At 56.3% G+C, this 23,966-nt stretch overlaps 1 protein-coding gene across 1 annotated transcript in view; it reads right to left on the bottom strand.

The window, feature by feature from the left end:
* The window catches only part of FGF18 (fibroblast growth factor 18), a 37,839-nt gene extending 14,566 nt beyond the window's left edge, over nucleotides 1–23,273 (bottom strand). Inside the window, exons 1-3 of the mRNA XM_003900512.2 lie at nucleotides 22,689–23,273; nucleotides 22,477–22,513; nucleotides 6,789–6,969 (exon numbers count right to left, since the gene is read on the bottom strand). Of these exons, the coding sequence (XP_003900561.1) occupies nucleotides 6,789–6,969; nucleotides 22,477–22,513; nucleotides 22,689–22,720 (250 nt within the window). The 5' untranslated portion in view covers nucleotides 22,721–23,273. The remainder of the gene's footprint in view (nucleotides 1–6,788; nucleotides 6,970–22,476; nucleotides 22,514–22,688) is intronic.
* Nucleotides 23,274–23,966: the final 693 nt, after the last annotated feature.

Here is a 23,966-nt window from a genome sequence, read left to right as displayed (position 1 = left end):
ATCTTAAAAAAAAAAAAAAAAGAGTGTGAATGTGGAATATCTCATTTGATCGTCACAACAGCCCTATGAGATAGGAACCATTACTCCATTTTACAGACGAAGAAACTAAGTCAGTTATGCAGATAAGTTAAAAGGACCCGGATTTGAACGCAGGCAGAGCAAGGCCAGAGCCAGTTTGAGACAGATGGAGATTCCGACCGAGGGACGCAGGCAGTGGGAACAGACATTACGCAGGCTGGTGATGACAGAAAGGGGAAATGGCATTGACTGATTGATTGATTGCTTGACTAATCCCAGTGTGCTTCCCCAGCCGGGTTTCCCAGAGGGTGATCCGGGGCCTTGCTGTGAAGACTTTGGGTTTGAAGGGTGGGAAACAGCAGGGAAAGACTCAGAGAGGCAGCCAGAGGCCTGGAGAGAGACACAGCACAGAGACAGAGCTGAATCCCACAGACACAGGGGACAAGACCCAAAGAGGCGGAACCCAAGGAACAAAGCTGGAGGGTGAGTTTGTTTTCCCCAAGCCTGGGGTAAAGTCCCCGAGACCCGCAAGAGCAGCAGGGGAGCTGGGAGCCAGTGAGGGGCTGGGCCCCCGGTCCGGGGCCCTGCGAGGGCTGGACGGTAGCTGACCAACTGCAAAGATCCCAGTGCTGACACAGCTGCTGGCTGCTCTCCAGGCATCTTCCCCCAGTGAAGAACCATCCTCACTACAGACAGCACTGAGGGGTCACCCCGAGTCAGCCCTCCCTCCTTCCCCACTGAAGGCAGACCAGGTCTTGAGAGAGGGAGAGAGAGGCGGAGTTGGAGGAGAAGGTATCCTTGCTGGAGTCGCTTCCCCGTCCACTGTAACACACACACTCATGCACACACACACAGACTGCTGTATATGGTCTTTTCTCAAAGGTGCCCACAGTTCCCTTTCTCCATATGGACACACCAGAAAGTCGGTGGGAAAAATCAGTAGGGTTCATCGGGAGCTCTATTTAACCCTAGCTGTAGCTCTAGTGCTGCCATGTCAGTCAGGGGGTTGGTGAGGTGTGGATGGTCCTCCCTGGGGACAGAAGTTGTGGGACATGAGCTCAGAGGGGCAGGGGTTTAGGTGGAGATAGGAAGTTCCATTCCCAGCTGGGAGAGCTCCTGAAGAAAGCTGGGTCTGATGATCGCCCTATCCCCATTGCACAGTGCAAGGTTGGCTGGATAGAAAGGAAGGGTGGTGGGAAAGGAGGGAGGGAGCACCGATTTGCCAAGTACCTACTGTGCACTGAGATCTGTGCCAAACAGAAAGAAGCCCCTTTGCCCCAATGCGCCAGGGGAAATGATATCTGCCACGCACCCCGACACACACAGACGTCAACCGTACATTCACTTGCTCAAGCATACACTGAGAGCGTCTTCGTGGTTGGCCCTGTGTACTGGGGATGCAGGAGTGAAGAAGACAGACAAAACCTCCACCCTCCAGGAGTTTACACTCTAAACACGGGAGACAGATAGTGGGTAACTAAATATATAACAGAAGGTCAGATAGTGACAAGTGCTAGGAAGTGGCGACAGAGCTGGGAACTAACTCTCTGATAAGGGGACAATAGTACAGAAGCCTGAGTGGGTGAGGGAGCAGGTCAGGGGGATATCTGGGAGAAGAGCATTCTCAGGACAGCAAATACAGAGGCCCTCAGATGGACAGCGCTAGGGCGTTTACAGGATGCCCGGAAGGCTGCTGTGGCTGCGGCCACGTGAGCAAGGAGCTGAGGCAGAGCCTGAGGCTGCCACAGGATCAGGAGCCAGGCGCACCAGGCCTGCAAGCTGACTCAAGGACATGAGTGTTAATCTAAGTGAGATGAGCACCTCTGCGCTGTGGAGGAACACGCTCACATTTTGGGATGTGCGTGGAAAATGAACCATGGGGGCTCAACTCTGAGACTAGGGGTCCCTGCTATGTCAGCCACCCAACCAGTCCAAAGGACCTCTGGCAACTACCGGAACGAGGGAAATAGGGAGGAGAGGACCTCCTCCTAGCTCCACCACCAACTCAGCAATAGCCCTGAAGCCCCCACCTTCCTCCCTGTGTGAGCCACTGAGGGCAGCCCCCGGTTCCACTTTGAATTGCCCGTACATATTTTATGCATCCTTCTGGCCGCCTTTAAAGGGGCCCTGCTCTCTGCCAGGCCTTGTGCTGGACATGGCGACATGGCAAAGAGCAAGACAAGGTCACTCCCTCCAAGGAGCTCACATTCTCACAGGGCACCAGCCATGTCAACAGATGGTTCCACCACAGCAGGACCCTTGTTGGGACAAGGGCGAGCACAGGGGCTCCGGGGCTCTGCACCCAGCCCGGGGGCTCAGGGAAGCATCTGCACTGGGGCCGCTGACTCCCTGCGAAGCTGGAATCACAGACTCACCGCATGCCTGAGCTGGAGGAAGCTGCAGAGTACCAGCTGCATACCCTTTACCCCACCCACATTGCAGGTGGGGAAACTGAGGCTCAGGGAGAGAACGGGTGGGCTCACAGTCACGTGGAAAGTTCATAGCCTAGGTTCTTCCTACTCAAAGCCAGCCTCTAGTAAGGAACAGGGGGCCCTAGACTGAAGGCTCCTTGATGACTGGGACGAGGCATGTCACTCACCACAGCAGCCGCCTCCCCTGGTGCTTGTGCTTGGTAATTTATGTTGAATGAATAAGTGAGTGAGGGGAGACACACCCAATCAGGGGAGCCAAAGGCCCTCCTCCCTCATCGGGGCAGACCTTGCTGCTGGGAATCACTGGAGGACGCCTCCTCTACCTGCATCTAACCTGCCAGGGTCCCACTGACAGCAAACAGGAGCACCGCTGCTTCTTCCCTCAGGTCCTTTCTGGAAGCCTCTGGAGCCAGTACCTGATGGCAGCTCCTCACCCGAGCCCATGACAGCACCACCGCCCCACACACCCACAGTAAGGAGGTCAGGTGGTGATTATTAATACTGGTTTAATGATCACATAATCTTTGAGCAAAAGATTCTCCCATTTCAATTTCCCTGTTTGTAGAAGAGGAAACAGGATCAGAAAGGCTAACTCAGATCCACGGTCTCCCACTCGAAAGTGGTGGAGCCAAGATTCAAATCCCATTGGATTCCCGAGTTGACAAGCTCAGTCCTCCAAATACCATCTCCCTGGCTAGCAGGGCCCCTGTGCTGGCCTGCCCAGAGTTATTCTGGGCGACGTCAGTCTGGAGGCTGGCCGACGGCAAAATGGGGTTTTTTCAATCATTTTTTTTCTCAGAGAAATCTTTTTTCAAATAAAATCAGGCAGGTATATCCAATCATAAGGTTTCATAAACTTTAAAAGCAGAGTTGCCCCAGAAACTCCCCGATGCTGGAGTCTCCCTGCGTGTGGGCTCAGCTGGCCCCTCCTTCTGAGGAGTTGGTGCCTCCCGCTCTGGTCACATCCCAGGCTTAGGAACATCCACCTTGAGGGCGGGTGGAGGGGGCCTTCTCCTCCCCACTCGGCAGATAAAGAAACTGAGCCCAGACATGGAGGCTCTTCCCCAGCTCTGCAGGATGCTCAGCGGCAGAGCTGCGGCTGGAACTCAGTGTCCTGCTTCTCATTCCAGTGGTGTTCTTTGACTGGCAACTGCCTGCAGGACAGAGTGTCCAGCACCAAGGGCAAGAAGAGGGGAGGCTGATATTATCCCAGGTGGGCAGGATGTCCCTCCCCCACAACCTCCCACCTGCCAGATATTCAACTACCTAAGTCTCCAGCCCTCTGGCCAGCTGTGCTCTCCCTCCAGAACCCAAAGCAAGGCTGAGAAAGTCCCTTATTCCTGGAGCAGCCCACTCTCTGAGCCCCTCAAGCTTTTCGGTACTGGGAAAGCTTTAGGGGGCCACAGGGAGACCCTCTTGCAGAATACCAAGGTGCGGAAGCCCCACTGACATCTAAGCAGATTTCACTGAAGGACCACCCACTGCTGTGCAGCAGGCCAAGAGCCCCTCGTGCCCCCCCACAGAGCCGGCACCTCAGGATTCTGGCCTTTACAGAGGCAAATCTGAGTTTCTGAGTGTCCATGTGATTCCAGATTCCAGGTGTTTACAGGGATGTATCCGTGGTGTTTGCTGAGACTCTGAGACTGCATGTTATCAAATCACACGATTCTGACAAAGTGTGTGGTACATGTCAGACTGCACCATTCTTAGTGGGAGCAGGTTCCTGAACTGAACTGTCCTGGGCGCCCTGGCCGCCCTCCCCTGAGACAAGGCGGGCCCCTAATGCAGGGCAGCCCCACCCTCCTGCCCCGGCTTGGCCACATAAATCACCCTCCCAATAATATTTGTATTGATGATCTAGATTGGAAGCCTCAGTTGGCTCCATTGTCTCACTTCCTCTCCCCGGGCTCACAGCTGGGGTCCCTTGGCCTCATCTGTGTCTCTAATGTGGCATTTAAATGGAGCAGCAGCAGCAAGGCCCTGCACTGCCCTGGGTGTCGGCGGGTGGGAGGAGTACAGAAACATATTCCTTGAGAGAGGATCATAAAATCTTAGAAAGTGTGGTGCTGGCAGAGAAGCCAAGAAGGCCTAGTCCCTAGGTCCTGGAAGTGCCGCCCACTGGCCCCACCCAGGCGCTTGTCAGATGCAGCAACTCGGGCCCCACCCCCGAGCCCCACTGAACCAACACGGGCATTTGGACAGGATCCCTCTGTGGTCACACGCATGTTACACTTAAGAAGCATGGCGGGGCGCGGCGGATCATGCCTGTAATCCCAGCACTTTGGGAGGTCAAGGCGGGTGGGTCACCTGAGGTCAAGAGTTCGAGACCACCCTGGCCAACACGGCGAAACCCCGTCTCTATTAAAACTACAAAAATTAGCTGGGTGTGGTGGCGGATGCCTGTAGTCCCAGCTTCTCGGGAGGCTGAGGCAGGAGAATTGCTTGAACCCGGGAGGCAGAAGTTGCAGTGCGCTGAGATCGTGCCACTACACTCTCCAGCCTGGGCAACACAGTAAGAGTCTGTCTCAAAAAGAAAAAGAGAGAGAAGAAGAAGCAGCACTGCTTTAGCCCAACCATTGCATCATGCAGAAGAGAAACCAAGGCCCAGAGAAGGCAAAGGGCTTGTCTGAAGTCACACAGCAGGAAAGATTCTCTGAGTTCCCAGTTCAGGCAGAGGGAATGAGAGGGCGAGTTGCTTCTGGGGTGAGGGGCCGGCCATTTCCGGGCTCCCCTCCCTCTCGAGCTCCCGCCTCCTGTCTCAGGGTGTGGACAGATGGTTCAGACCAGAGTCTGACCCCCCTGTACTCTCCCAGCCTGGAGGGGCCAATGAGAGCTCCGGGGACTCCCCAGAAGGGTACCTCCTCCCGCCACGGCCAGCCAGCTGCCCCTTCTGGCAGCAACTGGACAGCAGATCCCAGGGAAAACCACCACCTGGGTCAGCCCAGCACAGCCAGGCGTCTGTGGAGGGGGGCACGAGGGATGGGAGGCCCCATAGAGGCGGCCAGCAGAGGGCCTGGGAGAGGTGGGGAGGAGGGAAGCTGTGGTCCGAAGAACGGAGGCAGAGCTGGTGGGGAGGGGGACAGAGAGGTGGACAGAAACAAAACAGGGAACGGGAAAGAGCCGGGAAAGGAAGAAGGGGAAAGAGAGTGGAAAGGGAGCAGAGGCGGTGAAGAGTGATGTCGGGGAGAAGGGAGGCAGCTGGTCCGGAGGTGCACAAGCCCAGTGTGGCCCAGCCCTACCCAGCCTGGCCTGGCCTGGCCCAGCCCCCAGTAACGGTGCAGCTGCCACACTTGGGCCCTACTATGAGGTCAGTCCTGCCCCGGGGCTGAGGGAAAATAAATGGTGTCCAAGATAAAAGGTCCAAGAAATTATTTGTCTTGTTGTCATGTCCTGACTGCAACAGGCAGGGCTGGCAGGCAGGCGGGGCATCACCCCCAAAACACTCAGGCTGGCAGGTTTGGCCCCACACACAGGACCACAGCCCCAGATCCCCAGAACCTGGGCCTGAGAAGGCAGGAATGGGTGGGGGCAGGTGCTTTCCCAGTGAGTGGCAAGGACCAGGAGGCCTCGCAGCAGTCTCCGCTTTTCCTGCCTGGCAATTTTAAATAAATAATCTGTGTGGTATTTGCTCAGTGTCTGTCTAGGCCAGATGCCCTCCAAGCTCTGGGAAGGCGGAGCGCTGCCTGTTTCGCTCACTGCTGAGCACCTTTGTGGACCAGGCCCTTGAGATGTCTCACTCCTCCCAGCCATTGCAGAGGCAGCACAGGCAGGGGAGTGGGGAGAGCTCCCAAGCACTCCAGGAGGGTTGGGCAGTTCCAGGGTCAAGGGCAGGTCAACAGGACCATGGCCCAAGGTGTTACGCATGCCACGTATCACAGGTGCACAGGCTCGAGCTCAAAGCGCCCATATGCACACGTGCACAGAACACACACACTAGGCTGATTTCCACCACCAGCAGCTTCCACAAAGCATCACCTAGAGGCTCCTGCCCCTTGAAGTGGCCGAACCTGGGGCTGGTGAGTGGTGGCATGGGAGCAGCCACCTGCTTTAGGCCATCCCAGGCAAGCCACGGATACCACAGCAAATGCCACTTAGGGGGCGTTTACCAGCCAAAGATCTTCTCATTCACATCTTCAGTAAGTGCGCCTGACAAGGCTCTCAGGGATTCGCTATTGCATCCCCATTTTCCATTTTACAGATCAGGAAACAGACCCAGAAAGGATCAGTGCCAGGTCCAAGATCCCACAGCCAGGACCAGCAGAGCAGGCATTTGAGCTTGAGGTCTCTGAGGCCAGGAAGGCCATGTATACGGGGTAGGAGAAGAGGGCTGGCACATACCATACTTGTCCCCATCCTCGCCGCGGGCGCTGATCCTGCGGCCCAGGACCTGGATGTGTTTCCCACTGGTCCGGCTGTAGAGCTGGTACAGCCGCAGCTGCTTACGGCTCACATCGTCCCTAGCCCGCGTCTGGTTCTCCACGTGGATGCGGAAGTCCACGTTCTCCTCGGCAACCAGCACCTGGGCAGGGAAAGGGACATAATGAGCCACCCCAGATGTCCCAGACCCACTGCATGCAGGAGCCAGCCACGCCCACCACAAAGACCAAGGGCATGTCTACACCGGCTCTGAGCCAGGCCGTGGCACACACTGATAACCACCCCCTCACTACCCCCATTCAAAAGACAAGGCAATGGGGGCTCTGAGAGGTGAGGCAAGTTGCCCAAGGTGGTCCAGCCAGAAAGTGGCAAAGCTAAGAATCAGGCCTAGGTCTATGTGACAACAAAGCTTCTCTTTCCACCACAGCCCCCAGTTAAAGCAAGAACAATTCTCGGTAAAGTGGTGGGGCAGAGCCCCTACCCTGATTCCATCCCGGGGTAGCTGTGAGGACTAAGTGAGCAAATGGGAAGAAAAGTACTCAAATCCATATGGAGATGGGTGAGGAACGAGAGGGGACGGAACGCCGCATCCATGGGGAAAGAGGAAGGCCTGGAGAGCCTCATCCGGGGAACCAACAGGCCAAGTCCTCTGTGACTGCAGCTGATGCTGGGGTCTCCTCCTCACACCCTGAGGGTCCTCATGCTCGCTCCCACACCATTTGCCCACATCCTTAACTCCTCTGGTGAAGCCTTTGTTTTGCGTCTGCCACCAAAATTCCAGCTCCCTTGAGGGTTAGCTTGTGCCTGTCCACATCCTTCAGGAAGCCTTCTCTGGTTACACCAACACACACCGCGCTCATCTTCCTTCCCCTCTCATTGGGACGACGTGCACCTGCCTCCTCACTGGCCTTCTGCTTCTACTCTCGCCTTCTGGTAGTCTCTCTTTACCAAACCCAATCCCCTCTTCATACTCTCCGGGGCTTCCCATCACACTGCGGTGAAGGACTCCTCCGAGGCCTCAAGGCCCTGCAAGGCGAGCCCCTGAATGCTTTTCCACCTTCCTCTCCCACCACTCCCTCCCCACCAGCCATGCTGGCCACTGGCCACCTTGGCGTGACTCTGGGCATTCCAAAATCAAAGCACACTCCTGCCCCAGGGCCTTTGTACTTGTTCTTCCCTCTGCTTTGATGCTCTTTCTCAGATCCTTACATTCTAACCCCTTGAGCTCACTCGGGTCTCTGCTCAAATGTCACCTCCTCATGCAGGCCTTCCTGGACCCCTTTCTGAAGCCACCTCCAGCTCTGACACTCTCCCTCCCCCCACCATGCTTTGTGCTTCTTTCCAGCACTTATCTGGGTTCTGTCTTTTGGCCCCAGTAGACTGGTAGCACCATCAAAAAAAAAAAAAGAAAGAGGGAGAGAAAGAGAAAGCTGGAGCAGTGTCTCTCATTTGCCACTATATCCGCAGCACCTAACATGGTAGAAACTCAAACCCTTCTCGAATGGATGCATGAACAAATGTTGAAAAGGCCGGGAGTCCTGTTGTGCCATTTAGCATTGGGGCAGGGTCCCCTGTACCCTGCTGGTTGTATGCATGTCCTACCCCATGTCAACCATAAGGCTGAGCCATTCCTGAAGCCCAGACAGCATTCTGGGTTTGTCCCCTGCGTGCCCACAAAGTCTATCACGATGCTAGGCACAAGGGACCCCCATTCCCACGCTGGCACAGCCCCACTCAGCCCATGGCAGAGCTCTTAGGACCCTGGCTGCCAAAACATCTGTCTCACCTCTCAGCTGTGAGCTCCCAAGGGCAGGCCTGTGTTTCCTTCATTTGCTACAGTAGGATCTCTGTCCCTAAGCAGACCTGCATGTATCTCCTGATCCTGGACTGGGCCCGCAGGTATGTCAGCAGGACCACATTGTTGAACCTTCACGATTGTCCTCAGGGCGGAAGCATCATCCCACATTACGGATGAGGAAACTGAGCAGTAACGCAGAATTAACCCCAGGCCTTGTGACCCCAAAGACTGTGTTTCCTGAGCCCCACCCCTGCAGGCAGCCCCAGGCCATTGCCTTGCAGGGCCCTGCCTGCCCCACCAGTGCCATCAGGAGCTGGTCCTGGGTTCAAAACCCAAGGTGTGCCACTCTCCAGCTAAAGAACCTTATGCAAGTTATTAAACTCTAGTGCCTGTTTCCTCGCCTATAAAATAGGGTGATGATAACAGCACCCTCCTCGTGAGTGGCTGTAAAGATTAAATATATAAAGCCATATATTAAGCGCTCAGAGCCGTGCCTGGCTCACTAGGGGTAACTAGTGGGAGAACACAAGGGAGTTTTTCACGGGGCTCTAGGTGAAGCCCTGCAAACAAGATTAGCATGTGGGAAGATACTATTGCTTTTCATAGTCCTGACAACCATGCACCATGAGAACGCTTTTCACCCGCACTGAACGGATGCAGACACTATGGCCCAGAAAAGTTAAGTCCATTGCTCCAAACCACACAGCCCAGTGAGGCAGGGCCTGGCCTGCTGGCCCACCAAGTGTGCCCCCTCTTCACTTCCCCCTCCCCTCAGTGGCCACACACATCACCACTCCACCACTGGCAGCCCGGGTCTGATACCTGGGGCCCGCCTCCTTCCACATCCTGCTGCTCAGGGACAGAAGAACTCCAGTGCCCCTGAGGCCCACACCTGGTGGGCATTTGTCCGGAAGACGCCCCACCCGTGGCCTTTGACCTTCCTGGAATGACTTCCGGAGGTGGCTAGCCCTGTCCCCTCCCCCAAGGGCAGGCCTCTAGCGTCCCCTCCCTGTCCTCCAACTCTCCTCCTGCTCACAGGAGACCTTATCGACCAGAGGTCAAACCAATCTCCTTCCCCCGGGTCCCCGAGGGGAGCTGCCCTGCCCCAGAAGCCGGCCTCCCATTAATGATTTTCTCCCTGGCCCACTGGACAGAGGCAGCGTGGGTGACCCAGGGTCAGCAGGGGCTATCGGGTGGCACTTCCCCAGGATGCGGGAGGGAACAATCCATCTTGCCCAGCTCTCACCATTGAAGCCCCACTCTGTGGCCAGATCAACTCCCAGGGAGGCGGCGGGGGGTGGCCTCTGGTTTGGAAACAAGGTCTGTTCTCCTGGAAAGGCAGGAGGCACCCCGGGCTTCCCAGGCAAGACCTCTGGAGGGTGTGACACCCCCCACCCCAAAGCCTTTCCTAGCCCCACCTCCCAGGCTGGGTGAGGGCCCCCAAACACTCTACTGCAATGGCTTATTGTCCCAAGTCCAGTGTGACTGGTTCATCCCTGAATCTCAGTTCTGCCCTCAGAAGGCAACCAGCAAACGCATGCCAAAAGGCTGAGGCCAAAAGCGAGGGAAACCTGGAGGCCAACATCAGCCCTCCCACTCACCAGCCAGAGTGCCCCACAGAGGGATGTGTTAAGGCAACTGACTGCTCAGCATTCCTCTGTTCCAGACACGCTGCTAAGAAGACCCCTAGGCCAGTCACGGTGGCTCAGCACTTTGGGAGGCCGAGGTGGGCGGATTGCTTGAGGCCAGGAGTTCAAGACCAGCTTGAGGAGTTCAACACCATCTTAACATACTGAAACCCTGTCTCTACTGAAAATACAAAAATTAGCCAGGTGTGGTGGTGCACGCCTGTAATCCCAGCTACCCAAGAGACTGAGGCCAGAAAATCACTTGAACCCGGGAGGCAGAGGTTGCCGCGAGCAGAGATCGCACCACTGCTCTCCAGCCTGGGTGACAGAGTGAGAATCTGTCTGAAATAAATAAATAAATAAATAAATAAAAATTTAAAAATAATAATAAGAAGAAAATGACCCCTAGACATGGCACCTCAATGACCCGTGGAGGTGAGCACCAGTTAAAGCCCATTTCAAGGTCTGCTGCCAGAGTACATGCATAGTGGGGCTGCCTTGGGAACATCCACTTCTCCTGTGCTACTAGCCGGGTGGCAGATCACTTGGCTCGGTGCCCTGCAAGGGGGACCTATCTTCAAGGTCTTCCCAGTACAGTCAGTGTTGCTGTCGGCCTGGCTAACACCCCTCCAGGCATACAATGATCAGGGGTGTTGAAAAGTTGCGGTTTGAACAAAATCAAATTGTTGAAACTCTTTTTCTTTTTTGAGACTGAGTCTCACTCTGTCGCCCAGACTGGAATGCAGTGGCACAATCTCGGCTCACTGTAACCTCCACCTCCCAGGTTCACCTCACCTCCCTGATTCTCGTGCCTCAGCCTCCCCAAGTAGCTGGGATTACAGGTGCCCACCACCACACCAGCTAATTTTTGTATTTTTGGTAGAGATGGGGTTTCACCATATTGGCCAGGCTGGTCTTGAACTCCTGACCTCAGGTGATCTGCCCACCTCGGCCCCCCAAAGTGCTGGGATTACAGGTGTGAGCCACCATACCCAGCCTGCTGCAACTCTCAAAAGGAGAGAAGGGTTGGTGCATAAAGCAAGTCTTCGACGGAGACAAGGTGCCTTTTGTCATTCTACCTTGCCTGCCACGCCATGCACATGGATTATCTTTTGGGCCTAGGGTCCTCTTCAGCCTAAGATTCCAGTTGTCCCCAGCCCCTGCTTCCCCTGCCTCAAAGGCTTCAGTTCTGGTAGAAATCTTCACTCTTCCAATGTAGCAACCGCACAGAGGCAAGGAGGCCCCAAGAGGCTCAAATCCCTCCCCCAAGCCTGCCAAGGTCCCCCAGCCCTGGGGACAATCATGGGGCTCAGTGGCACAGAGCCCACCCACCTTCTGCCTTTGGTTCCATCCTCTCCTGGTGCAGCTCTTAACATGAAATGTGATGCCATGTCCCTGCCCAGGCTCCCTATTACCCGGGACAACAGTCAAGTGTCATCCTTACAATCAAGCCCCGTCTACCTTGCAAGCCTCCCCTCTTAGGCACCTTGGTAAGAACCTTCCACGGGAAAAGAGGTTGAGGTGAGCCCCCAGCCTAGTGCCAGCTTCCAGGGATCAACCAAGGTACCATCTCACACCAGGGCATCCAACAGCCTCCATCACTCCCTCTGGCCTGAAGACCTCAGCCTCTCCAGCCCACTCATGGCTGAAAAGCATGTTTGGGATTTTCCTCTTTCTTCCTGGCCCCCCTTTCCACCTCCCACACATGTGCATCACATCACACATCACCTATGTACACACACCACCCAGGCAACACTAACACAGCAACCAGCACTGACTGACCTTAGCTGTCACCTGGCTTCACCCCCAGTCAACCAACTTACTTGACTTCTTTAGCTCTCAGTTTTCCCATCAGCAAAATGGGAACTGTTTACAATACGTATCTCAGAAAGAGATTATATTAGTAACAATCATGACTCTTTTTCCTTTAGTTTTGTTTTGTTTCTTAAACAGCCACTGTGTGTTGAGCACTTCCTCTGTGCTAAGAATCTCTTGAGGGACATCTTCGTATGTAATGCCCAGAACAACCCTATGACTTGCTACGATTTTTTTTGAGACACAGTCTTACTCTGTTGCCCAGGCTGGAGTGCAATGGCGTGACCTTGGCTCACTGCAATCTCTGCCACCCAGGTTCAAGCGAGTCTCCCGCCTCAGTCTCTGGAGTAGCTGGGATTACAGGCGCCTGCCACCACACCTGGTGAATTTTTGTAGTTTTTAGTAGAGACGGGGTTTCACCATCTTGGCCAGGCTGGTCTTGAACTCCTGACCTCATGATCCACCCGCCTCGGCCTCCCAAAGTGCTGGGATTACAGGCGTGAGCCACTGCGCCCAACCTGGTACGATTATATCCCCATTTTACAGAGAGGGAAACTGAGGCTCAGAGAGGTTACAACACTTGTTTTATGTCACAGAATTGGTGAGAAACCAAGATTCAAATCCAGCCCAGGCTCTCTCCTGCTTTGCCCTCACCTGCCACTGTTCTCCCTCCTCTTCCTCACCCACCTCCTTTCTACTTTTCCAGGATGACAACTGGTTCAGGCCACAGGCCATAGTTTGGGGGCAAGGAGATTGGAATATTGTCCACAAAAAAGCTGGAGCCCTTAAGCCTTCTGCTCCCATTCAAGAGAGAGGGATGGGGCCCCACAGCCTCTCCCGCCCAGGTCCCCATCCTCTGATCCTTGAGGCTTCATGTAACCCGTGCTCCTGTCTCCAGGCAACCTGCCCAGAAAGGGAAGGTTTCCCTGGTCCCAGAAGGGGCAGCCCCCAGACTTTCAGCCACCTTCCACACCACCTGCCTCCTCCAGCAGCAGCAGCAGCATCGGGCCAGCCAAGGCTTTCAGATCTTCTCCAAACTCTAGATTCAAACTGGAGACCTTCACTCCTCTCCAGCGAAAATGCAGTCTCCACTGTGGAGAGAAAATCCACTCTCTCCACCTGAAAATGCAGCTCCCCTAACTCTTCCTGGACTCTGGCCCAAGGGGCACTCTCTGGATTACTGTCATTGAGAGTGAAGCTCATGTTGGCTCCCACTGGCTGGGCACCTGCGCCCATGCCAGGCCCATGTCCACTCCTCAAACAACCTGAGCAGCTGAAACTATTACTATCCCTGTGTTCCAGGTGACAGAGGAAGACACAGAGAGGCCATGAGACTGGCCCAAATTGAACAGAAACTGACAGAGCCACGATCTGAACCCATCTCTGGATCTGAAGCCCATGAGTTTCCCATGGACGGAAAGGGGAGGAGGAAGGCTGGGCCCACCCTGAATCTGAGTGTGGCTCCAATGGGTGCCCCCACGTCCTCAACCCCAGGCTTCTGGCCTCTTGCCTGTCACACTCCGCACACCAACTCAGCCAGGACAGACAGTGATGCCGCAAAGGGCCCTTCCCCACCCCCCAGCCTGTCCATTAAGCTCCCAGGGCTATCAATGTATTGATTGGCGGGGCTGAGCCATCAGCAGGGGAGGGGGCGCTGCAGGATAGGGGGCTGGGCCTGAGGGTTGGCTTCCTCTCCCCATACATCAGCCTTCATGGTACAGATCGTCAATATGGGCCCTGCTGCTGCAGGCAGTCAACCCTGGAGCCATAAAGACGATGCCCTGTTCTCTCCCTCCCTTTCCTCTTCCCACCGATCCCTGTTTCAATTCCAGCTCTCTAAAGCCCCCGGGTAGGGAGAGTAGCCATCCATGCCCATGAGATAACAAACAAGCCCTTTATTCCGGCATTCAAAACCCACCACAGTCTTTTCCATCACCCCCATTCCTGGGAATGGATGCGCCAGCCACCCCAGTCACGCGGAGGCTCACAGTGTCCTCTTCACCCGGTTTGCTCTTATTTGAAGATCTGCATGAAGCATCGACCCAGGCCAGACCCTCTGCCCCAGAGTCTGGTTCCGGGCCTGTCATCAGAGTCCCCACTGCACCCTTGAGCTCTTGCTCTCCAGCACATACCCCCCCGTTCCTCTCAAGTCTCCAAGGGCTAGGATAGGTGCTGGCCTTTGCTGTGCCCCAGCCCCTGGCACAGATGAGTGGGTGGGGGGAGTCAGTCTGGGTCCCCACCCCCAGAGAACCTCTCCGCCAAACCTCCACTCACTGACCCAACATTCCTCCAGCATGCCAGGTCTGTGCCAGGTGCCACGGTGCCTGCAGCACAGGTCAGACCTCCCTTTGACTTCCAAGAACCCGTGGGCTGGTGGACAAGCCGGCCTTGAGACACCCCAGAGTTGAATGCAGATACACAGCTCACGTTTACTCAACACTTATCATCAGCCAGGCGCTATGCCAAGTGCATCCCCCGGGCAGGGGGAACTCACCCTTCCAGCAACCCCGGGAGGGAGGTTCTGTCCTAATGCCTACAGGAATGATAAGTCACAGAGAGGCCAGTCAATCACTCAATCACATGGCCAACTGAAGCGTGCTGGGCCTGGAACCCATCCATCCCCGTGAGCCCCGCAGAGTGCCCTGGATCAAAGACAGTGGCCAAGTGCTATGCGATTCCAAGGCAGAAGGTGGGATGGGGATTGGGGGAAACAAGAGCTGCCCGAAGTATGTGCCATCTCGTCATGGAAGAAGAGCCTTGGATACCTTCTTCATTCCCCTCAAAACCAGTCCAGGCCCAGGTATGCAGCAAGTGTCCCGTAAATGTTGGTGGATTGTTGATGATGAGCAGCACTATATTTAAGTGCCTACTACATGTCTGGTCATCAATTACTCCTACCAACAGGCCAGGGGAGTGGGATTAGTATCCTTAATTTGCCATGGTGAGGAAGGGGAGACTCAGAGAGGTTAAGGGCCTTGCCCAAGGCCACACAGTCTTGAGTGGTAGAGTGGCAATTAAGTCCAGACTAAGTCCAAAGCCTGTGCTCCCAACTCAGACTGGAGGAGGCCTGATGCCACTGATCCAAGGAACACATCCTTTCTAGCTTTCTTTAGCACCCCATAGCATGTTATGTACCTAACACAGACAATATCATTGATTGAACAATTACTTTTACTCAATTATTCATGGAGTGTTTTGCCATTGTGCTAGCTACTCTGTGTGCAATATCCCACTTACTTCTTACAATAACCCTTAAGAAGTAGGTATTTCTCTCTTTTTTTTTTTTTTTTTTTTTTTTCAGATGGAGTTTCGCTCTTGTTGTCCAGGCTGGAGTGCAGTGGCGTGATCTTGGCTCACCGCAACCTCCGCCTCCCAAGTTCAAGCGATTCTCCTGTCTCAGCCTCCTGAGTAGCTGGGATCACAGGCACCCATTAAGCCCGGCTAATTTTTGGTATTTTTAGTAGGCATGGGGTTTCACCATGTTGGCCAGGCTGGTCTCAAACTCCTGACCTCAAGTGATCCACCCATCTTGGCCTCCCAAAGTGCTGGGATTATAGGCGTGAGCAACTGCACCCGGCCAGAAACAGGTATTTCTCATGATCCTATTTTACAGATGGGGACACTGAGGTGTAGAAAATTGAAGGTTAAGGAATATTTGCTGAGCAGCTGCCAAGAAGCACAGCCAGGATGCAACCTAGGTTTCCCCTACGCCAAAGCCTATGCATTCAAGCAGTACAGAAGCCACTGACCTCACCTCACTGATACCCAGGTGTGTAAATCAAAGCTCAGAGAGAGAGGTCAGTGAGCCTAGGCCAGAGCCAGGACTGGAACCCAGGTATTCAGGGATTCTTCTCTGTGGCCCACATGGGGTTGTCTTTGGGCCCCATCCTTGGCACAACAGCATTTTGAATGGCCTGAGGCCTTTTGCCACTGAGATGTCAGAGCAAACACACTGCTAGCAAGCCGGACCGAAGCCCAAGGGGCCTACTGACCTGCTGGGGTTTCAGAACAAATCCCCATGCTCAGGCCCAAAGTGCTGACAGCAGGCCCAAGCCCCTTCTTTTTTTTTTTTTTTTTTTTGACAGAGTCTCCCTCTGTCACCCAGGCTGGAGTACAGCGGCCGGATCTCAGCTCGCTGCAAGCTCCGCCTCCTGGGTTTACACCATTCTCCTGCCTCAGCCTCCCGGGTAGCTGGGACTACAGGCGCCCGCCACCTCGCCTGGCTAGTTTTTTGTATTTTTTAGTAGAGACGGGGTTTCACTGTGTTAGCCAGGATGGTCTCGATCTCCTGACCTCATGATCCGCCCGTCTCAGCCTCCCAAAGTGCTGGGATTACAGGCTTGAGCCACCGCGCCCGGCTGGCTCAAGCCCCTTCTAAGGCCAGCCCTCCCCTCCATGCACTGCCACGGGGTCTTATGCATTAGAGAAGAGCTGACACAGCAAAAGCTAGGAGCATACAGAGGTTCCTCAGAGCAGCCCTCACCCACAGAAAGGAGAAATCAACACCTCCCCTCCCACAGTGACGACAAGACAGCAGCCCTGGGGAAGGACTCACTATACCTGCTGGGGGCGGGCAGGGGGCAAGGGAACCTTCCTAGAGTAAGAGGCATAGGAGCGTGGTCCGGACTACAAACAAGAGTTTGGATCATGCACTGTCCCTCCACAACTATCTGAGGCAGTAGGGACGGTTTCCTTGGTTGCTTTTTCCCATTGTACACATGCAGAAGCTGAGACCCAGGGAGGTTAAGTAACTTGCCCAAGGTCACACAGCAAAGAGAAGGCAGAGCCACACTCCAGAGCCCTCAGACAAGTCAGCTTGAGTCCTAGAGTCGGGCAGACCCAGAGCTGAATCCAGCTCTGCCTCTCTCTTGCTATGTGACCAAAAGCAGGTTACTTCATGCCCCGGTGCCTCTCTTTTTCTTCCTCTGTAGAATTCCCTAGTTCCAGGCTGGTTGTGAGGCTTGACCTGGATAATGTGCAAAATCACATGCCGGGCCGGGCGCGGTGGCTCACGCCTGTCATCCCAGCACTTTGGGAGGCCGAAGCAGGCGGATCATGAGGTCAGGAGATCAAGACCATCCTGGCTAACACAGTGAAACCCCGTCTCTACTAAAAATACAAAAAATTAGCCGGGCGTGGTGGCGGGCGCCTATAGTCCCAGCTACTTGGGAGGCTGAAGCAAGAGATGACGTGAACCCAGGAGGCAGAGCTTGCAGTGAGCCGAGATCACACCACTGCACTCCAACCTGGGCGACAGAGTGAGACTCCGTCTCAAAAAACAAAACAAAACAAAACAAAAAAGCACACGGCAGCCGGGTGCGGTGGCTCACGCCTGTAATCCCAGCACTTTGGGAGGTCGAGGCAGGTGGATCACCTGAGGTCAAGAGTTCAAGACCAGCCTGGCCAACATGGTTAAACTCCATCTCTACCAAAAACACAAAAATTACCCAGACGTGGTGGCATGCAGGCTGAGGCAGAAGGATTGCTTAAACCTGGGAGGCAGAGGTTGCAGTAAGCCGAGATTGCACCATTGCACTCCAGCCTGGGCAATAGAGCAAGACTCCATCTCAACAACAATAACAAAAAAAGCACTTGGTCTGTAGTGAGCGCACTATACCTGGTGGCCACCATGAATACTGTTGTTGTTTTTGGTGGCTTGATGTGCCTGTACCCCAATTTTCCACACCCACAAGTCTCCTGCTAGAGGACTAGGTCAGAACCAAAAGGCCCTGCAGAAAATGGAAATCTCTTCCTGATCCCCCTCTAGTCTCCCTTTGGGGGTCCAGTGTGTCCTTGGAGCTGCCCAGGGCAGGGTAGAGGCTGCATCTGTGACCCTGATGGGTTGCCCCAAGCCTGCTGACACTGGCCGTGCCAATCACAAGAAATTCTAAAAATCCACCTCCTTATCTCAGAGCGGGTGACACTCCCGAGCTTCAGGAATGCTGGTGGGGAGCCCCGCCCCGTCCCCCTCCCCCTCCTCCTCCGCTGGGGAAAGGCTGGAAGAAGACTGCTGAATTCTCCAGGCCCCAGCCCCCAAGTATCCCCCGCTAACTCTGGGACCCTCTCAGATCAACACATTCCAGGAGGATCAGGACCTGCAGACTCCAAGTCAGACACCCTCAAGCCCAGAGACGCCTACCTGGGCTCTCAACATCCCCCCCTACACCAGAATCCAAAGAGAATCTCACTACAGAGCCCTAGCATGTCCCTAAGGACTCCACGGGCACACCAATGTTATTTCTGAATAATTTCAGGATCCTTTGAGAAGACGGTCCATCTGCTATGGCAGAAAGAATACAAGATCTTGAATCCAGCATGTTGGGTCTTAGCTATGACCCTGAACAAATCCCTTCCTCATTCTGTGCCTCGGTTTCTCCGTCTGTGAAACAGAATTGTTACCCTCTCTTACCTTGCCCTCCCTCCCTGTAGAATGGTTGAAAGAACTGAACCAGCTTCCCAATGTAAGGGACACTTTAGAATTTCTACAAGCACCTTCTTTTTCCTTCACGCAAATCACTGCTCCTCGGACTCAGTTTCTTCCCCTGCTAAATGGAAGGAAGATGTACGTGCCTGCCTCACTCCACTTCACAGTGCTGGGAGAGGAGGGAGCAGAATAGACAAGACTCTGCTCATCTGGCACTTTCTCCCTTTAAACTTAGAGGCCAGGGACTGACCAGACCTTATTCCCAAGGCAGCAAGAAGCAAGCTCCCAGCAAGCATGTGCTGAATGAATACCTGACTGTGGATGGATGGATGATGTTGCTTTAAGAAATTAAAAGGCCAGGTGGGTGGCTCACACCTGTAATCTCAGCACTTTGGGAGGCCAAGGCAGGCAGATCACCTGAGGTCAGGAGTTTGAGACCAGCCTGGCCAACGTGGTAAAACCCTGTCTCTACTAAAAATACAAAAATTAGCCCAGCATGGTGGTGTGTACCTATAATCCCAGCTACTTGGGAGGCTGAGGAGAGTCACTTGAACCCAGAAGACAGAGGTTGTGGTAAGCCGAGATCACGCCACTGCACTCCAGCCTGGGTGACAGAGCTCAAAAAAAAAAAAAAAAAAGTGCCATCCACTAACAGAGCATTGCATCCTCTTTTTGTCCCAAAGGACACTGTCTCCAGCTTCCCCATCCTAGCCAGCTTAAAGAAAGGGTCTAAACCTCACTGAGGAGGCTGGGTGTGGGGGTGGTCACGCCAAGAGGGGGCATGGAAGGAAACTTCCAAACTTGAACACTTCTTGTGGTGAGAGAGGAAGTGGCGCTGCAGGAGGGACAAGGGGCTAAGGGGCTGGCAGGAGGGACAAGAGGCCGGGGATGCCCCCCCGCACCCCGCCCGGCCTGGCCTGCGTCATGCCTGGTCTGTCTGGGGAAGGCCAGGACCTAGCCGAGCCTGGCGGCAGGAACAATGTCAGGCAGGTGCCGGCCGAGCTGCGGGAAAGGCCCAGCCCGGTGTCATTGTCAGAGCTCAGCCAAGTGCAGAAAAGCAATTTACTGGTCACGCCGCTTGCTCCCCACGGAAATTTTTAAAATTCTTCCAATTTGAGCTATCTACGGTGTCCCGAGTCGTGTGGAGAAGGGATGAAGGGATTTTATTAAATTCCCAGCTTCCTACTTCCTAGGGTGGCCAGCGGGTGAGGGCGGGGCTCACCACTTCGGGGGTGGGCAGGACGGTGTCTGGCATTGAATGTGCTCATGGAAACGTAGCTGGGGGCAGGGACCCATTCTGAGCCTGGTAGCGATGGACAGGAGGAAAGGAGGGGCCCAGAAACTCCACTGCTGAGACTGGACCAGTCCTGGAAAACACTGAGGTGGGGGAGGGAAGGGTGTAGGCACATCCATTTCCCAGCAGCCACAGTGTGCCTTCCTGGGGGGATGAGAACTGGCAAAACTTCCCCACCCCTATCATATACCAGTTTAACTCCATGACCAACCATTTCACAAATGATGCAGCGAAGATTCTGGGGATCCACAGAGAGGGAAAGATGGCGCTGGAGCTGGGGTTCAGGCCTAGGCCACTGGATTGCAAAGCCCTGAGCCCTTCCCTCCACGCAGAGAGGCTTCCCTGGGCCCTGCTCACCCTAAAGGAGCTTCAGCTGCTACCCGCTAAGTGCAGCCTACCCAAACCTCAGCAGGGAGCAGGCCTGAGATTCCTGGCAGTTAACATCATGTGGCTCCCACCCCTCATTTCAACCATTAAGGCCACCCGACTTTTGTTCCTATAGTGTAAATGGGGACATAAGCCTGACAACCTTGCCCATAACTCCCAGGATAACATTTCTTTATCTTTAGGGGTCATAGATGTTTTGAAACTCTGTGGGGAGCAGACAATGCTCTTCCAGACACAGCACATTTGAGCACCATTTTTGTGCAATGTTTCAGGGGCCTCCCCCTCCCACAATCCCATCCTTTGACACTCCAAGGGTACATGGACCATGGGTTAAAAACATCAGTCCTATGGCACTTTGGATGCAGAAAGGCCGGTGGGGACAAAGGGGCGATGGAAGGGGGAAGGTGGAGGTGGTGGGGAGAGGAGGTTCCCTCACCTGCTCTAAGGCTGCCGCTTGACCTAACCAGGGCAGACCACCCAGCTCTTTCCCAAGATGCTGGCTCTAGCTCTGGCCAGGAGGTGGAGGTGGGATGCAGAGTCCACACTCCCTCCCTCCAGCTCCCCCGGAGAACACAAAGACCACACAGCAGCCCCTCCTGGGCCCCACTTCAAGAAGAACCAAGAGCAGCAGGCATCCAGAGGCTTGAGCCACACGTCTGCAGGCCTCCCTGCTACTCCATGCCCATTTCATCACTCCTGCCCCCAGGCTCAGAACTCTGGAAAAGAGCTCTTGCCCAGGTCAGACAAGCAGACCCCCTGGAGTGACCCCGGGGCCTGCCCTCTGCTTGGGGACTCAGCTGCAGACCAGGCAGGCCATGCCTGGCACTGGCCTCCCTCTTTGACACCAGCCGTTCCCCACCCCCGCCCCCATCACCACACAGGGTCACATCTGCTTTGGCAAACAGCCAGTCTTAAGTTACTGACTCCAGTTATATTGATTCAAGGAGTCACTGGGGACTCCAGCCTGGCCAACAGGAGGAAAGAACCCATCAGTCCGTCCACCCTTCCGTCCCCAAGCCCTACTGGATGCCCCCAGCTCAGTGCCTATCAGGAGGGTAACAACCCTCTCCTGGGTGTGGAGGGAAGATAACAGGCCCACCACCGCCAAACACGGCGAGAGGCTGCTGAGTCCCAGCAGTGCTCAAGGCACACAACACTCCTTGAGCCAGAAAACCGGGAGAACCACCAATTTCCTGTGCTTAAGACTTGCTCTGGGGATCTCCTGAATCCAGAAGGCTAAGGTCTAAGATTCTTCTCTAATCCCGGAAAGCCACCTGCCTTCCACCGAGGGGGAAGGGTCAGACAACCTTCTTTTGGCCTGTGGCCAGTTCCTCCTGGCCTGGCCCCTTGCAGCGCTAGGTGGGTGGGGGCTTGGGGAGCTGACGCTTCCTATTCCCTTTGCCCGCCGCCCCCCCACCCCCAACATGCAGAGGCAGCCCTGGTCTGGTTCTAATCGGGGCTGAAGTCGGCTCCCTTTTTCGCTCTTCTCTCTCCCTCCCCCCAACCCTTTTTCCTTCATTTCTACGGCTTTGGAAGCCAGAGCGTTCCAACTGTCTGTGTGCCAAGACCTTCCCGAGTCTGAAAGCTGCTGAAGTAACAGATCAGATTTTAGCAAGTGCTTTCCAGGCTGAGCGCCAAGCCCTCTTCTGATTCACGGAGAGCGAGCGAACGGGGAGCAGGCGGGGAACCAACGAGGGCTGCACCACCTTAGGCGAGGGAGTGCGGAGCGTGGCCCGTCCGGGAGCGGCCTCGCGGGCAACGGCCACTCGGCCTAGGCGCCCTCGAGGTTCCCCTTGTCCCGGGCGTGTGTGTGTCTGTATGTGTGTCTCAGTGCTCCAAGCGCCTTCAAAACCACAGAGTAATTTACAACTGAAGCTTTCTCCCTGGACTCGAAATCCACTCGGCTGAAAGCCTTTTTGTTTGGAAGCGGTGATGTTAAGGGAAGGTTGGCAGAGAAAATCCCTAGGTCCTACCCCTCGCTGACTGCGGGCAGGGGTCTTAGAGCCGGGTATAGTGCTGCGGCTGAACCCGCCGGGTCTGCGGGATCTCCTTCCAGCCGAGGCCGACAGGGGCCGCGACAGCCAGCGCCGCCTCGGGCCCCGCGGCAGAGCCCCTTGCCCTTGGCCGGTCCCCCGCCGGCGCAGGGCGCGCGCGGAGCCGCCCTTCCGCGCCCTGGGAACAGGTGCACTGGGCTCGGCGCCCAGGAGGGGTGGGGCACAGGGAGGGGGCGCGGCCGGGGAAGGGGGGTCGGCGTGTACCGCGAGGCAGGGGCGGGAGGAGGTCAGAGTCAGGAGCCCACGTACCTGTACCTGGAAGCACAGCAGCAGGAAGTGTAAACACCTGCGGGAAACAGATGGAAAAGCGGTCAGTGGGACCTGAGGAGGGGGGCGCACGGACAGACAGACACGCAGTCGAACAGTCAAGCGAACGGACGGGCGGGTAGACAGAGGCACAGGGCACAGGCACACGGACAGACGGCCAGGCAGGGTGGGCAGCCCCGCGCGCGGGCGCTTACAGGCAAGTGCAGGCGGAGGGCGCTGAATACATCGCTGGGCGGGAGGGAGGCGGCGGCTCCTAGCCCAGCCTGCACATGTCCGCTCCGCGCGGCCGGGACCGGGCGCCTCCGCCGCCGCCGCCGCCGCCGCCGCCGCTGCTGCTGCTCCCTCCTCGCCGGCTGCTGCTGCTGCAGACTCTGCTGCTCCGGGGCGCTCCGCGGCGCGCCCTGCGGCATCAGCGCCCCGCGCGGCTCCTCCCGAGCGCTGCGCCCTCCGGGCTGGCGCAGGGGCTGCGGGGCGGCAGCCGCTGTGCAGGAGGCGCCTGGCTGGTGCGGGGAAGCTTGCTCACTGCTGGCCGGCCGGCCGTCCGGGCGTCCGTGGGAGGTTGGCTTCCCGGCTCAGTTCGGGGACAGCATGCGCGGCGGGGCTGGAAGCCGGGTTGCACTCTCCGGCCCGGGCGCGGAGCTGCGTGAGGCCAGGGGTCAGCGCTCCGGGGTCGGGGCGCGCGGCTGCAGCACGAAAGCGTCACGGCCGCTCCGTCTGGGCGCCCGCCGGCTCATGTCTCCTCCTCCGCGTCTCTCCGGCCGTGCGCATCGCCGCCTCCCACCACTGGCGGCGGCCGGGGCGTTTTCTACGCGCGGGCGGCGAGGGGGCGGGGGGCCGGGGGCGGGCCCGGGCCAGAGCCGGCACAATGAGGATGCGGGGCCTGGGGGCTCCCCCCTCGGGGCGCGGCCGGACGGGCGCTCAGCTCGCCTGGGTGCGCCCAGCCCACATCAAAGGCGGCCCTGCCTGCTCGCCTGCCTGCCGCGGCCTCTCGCTGCCTCCTCCTCCTTCTCCCGGCGGCTCGGGGTTGGAGGGGAGGCGCTCAGACTCTCGGCGACGGAACCGGCAGCTCCGAAGGGGCAGGACCCACGAAACTGAAGCTGGTGAGCGCTGGAAGCCGTCGGAGCTCTGCGCCCGAACGCAGTGACCCGCTCCTCCGCGCAAACGTTGCCCAAACTGGGCAGACGATGCTTCCCAAGAAAGCAGTTAGGTACGGAGCGTCCTCACCTGCCCACATTCGCTAGTCGCACTCACCAGCGCTCGAGTGGGGAGCCGAGAGGGGGCGGGTCAGACCCAGCCCCGGGGCGGCTCCACTGAATGGGGGTCGCTTTTACCCGCTCTGTGATCGTGGAGTTTCCCAGCCACCCTCTTGACTGGCTATGCACTTAAGTGAGCCCCCTTTCTCTTCTTACGTCCCTGCCGCTGCGAAGGGGGCTCCGGGGCGTCTCTCCTTCCCACCCCTTGCCGCCTCCAGG

This window comes from Papio anubis, chromosome 5, assembly GCF_008728515.1.
Source record: "Papio anubis isolate 15944 chromosome 5, Panubis1.0, whole genome shotgun sequence".
In the NCBI taxonomy this organism is placed as follows: domain Eukaryota; kingdom Metazoa; phylum Chordata; class Mammalia; order Primates; family Cercopithecidae; genus Papio; species Papio anubis.
The sequence above is the reverse complement of the archived record's forward strand: the minus strand, read 5'-3'. Positions and strand labels throughout refer to the sequence as shown.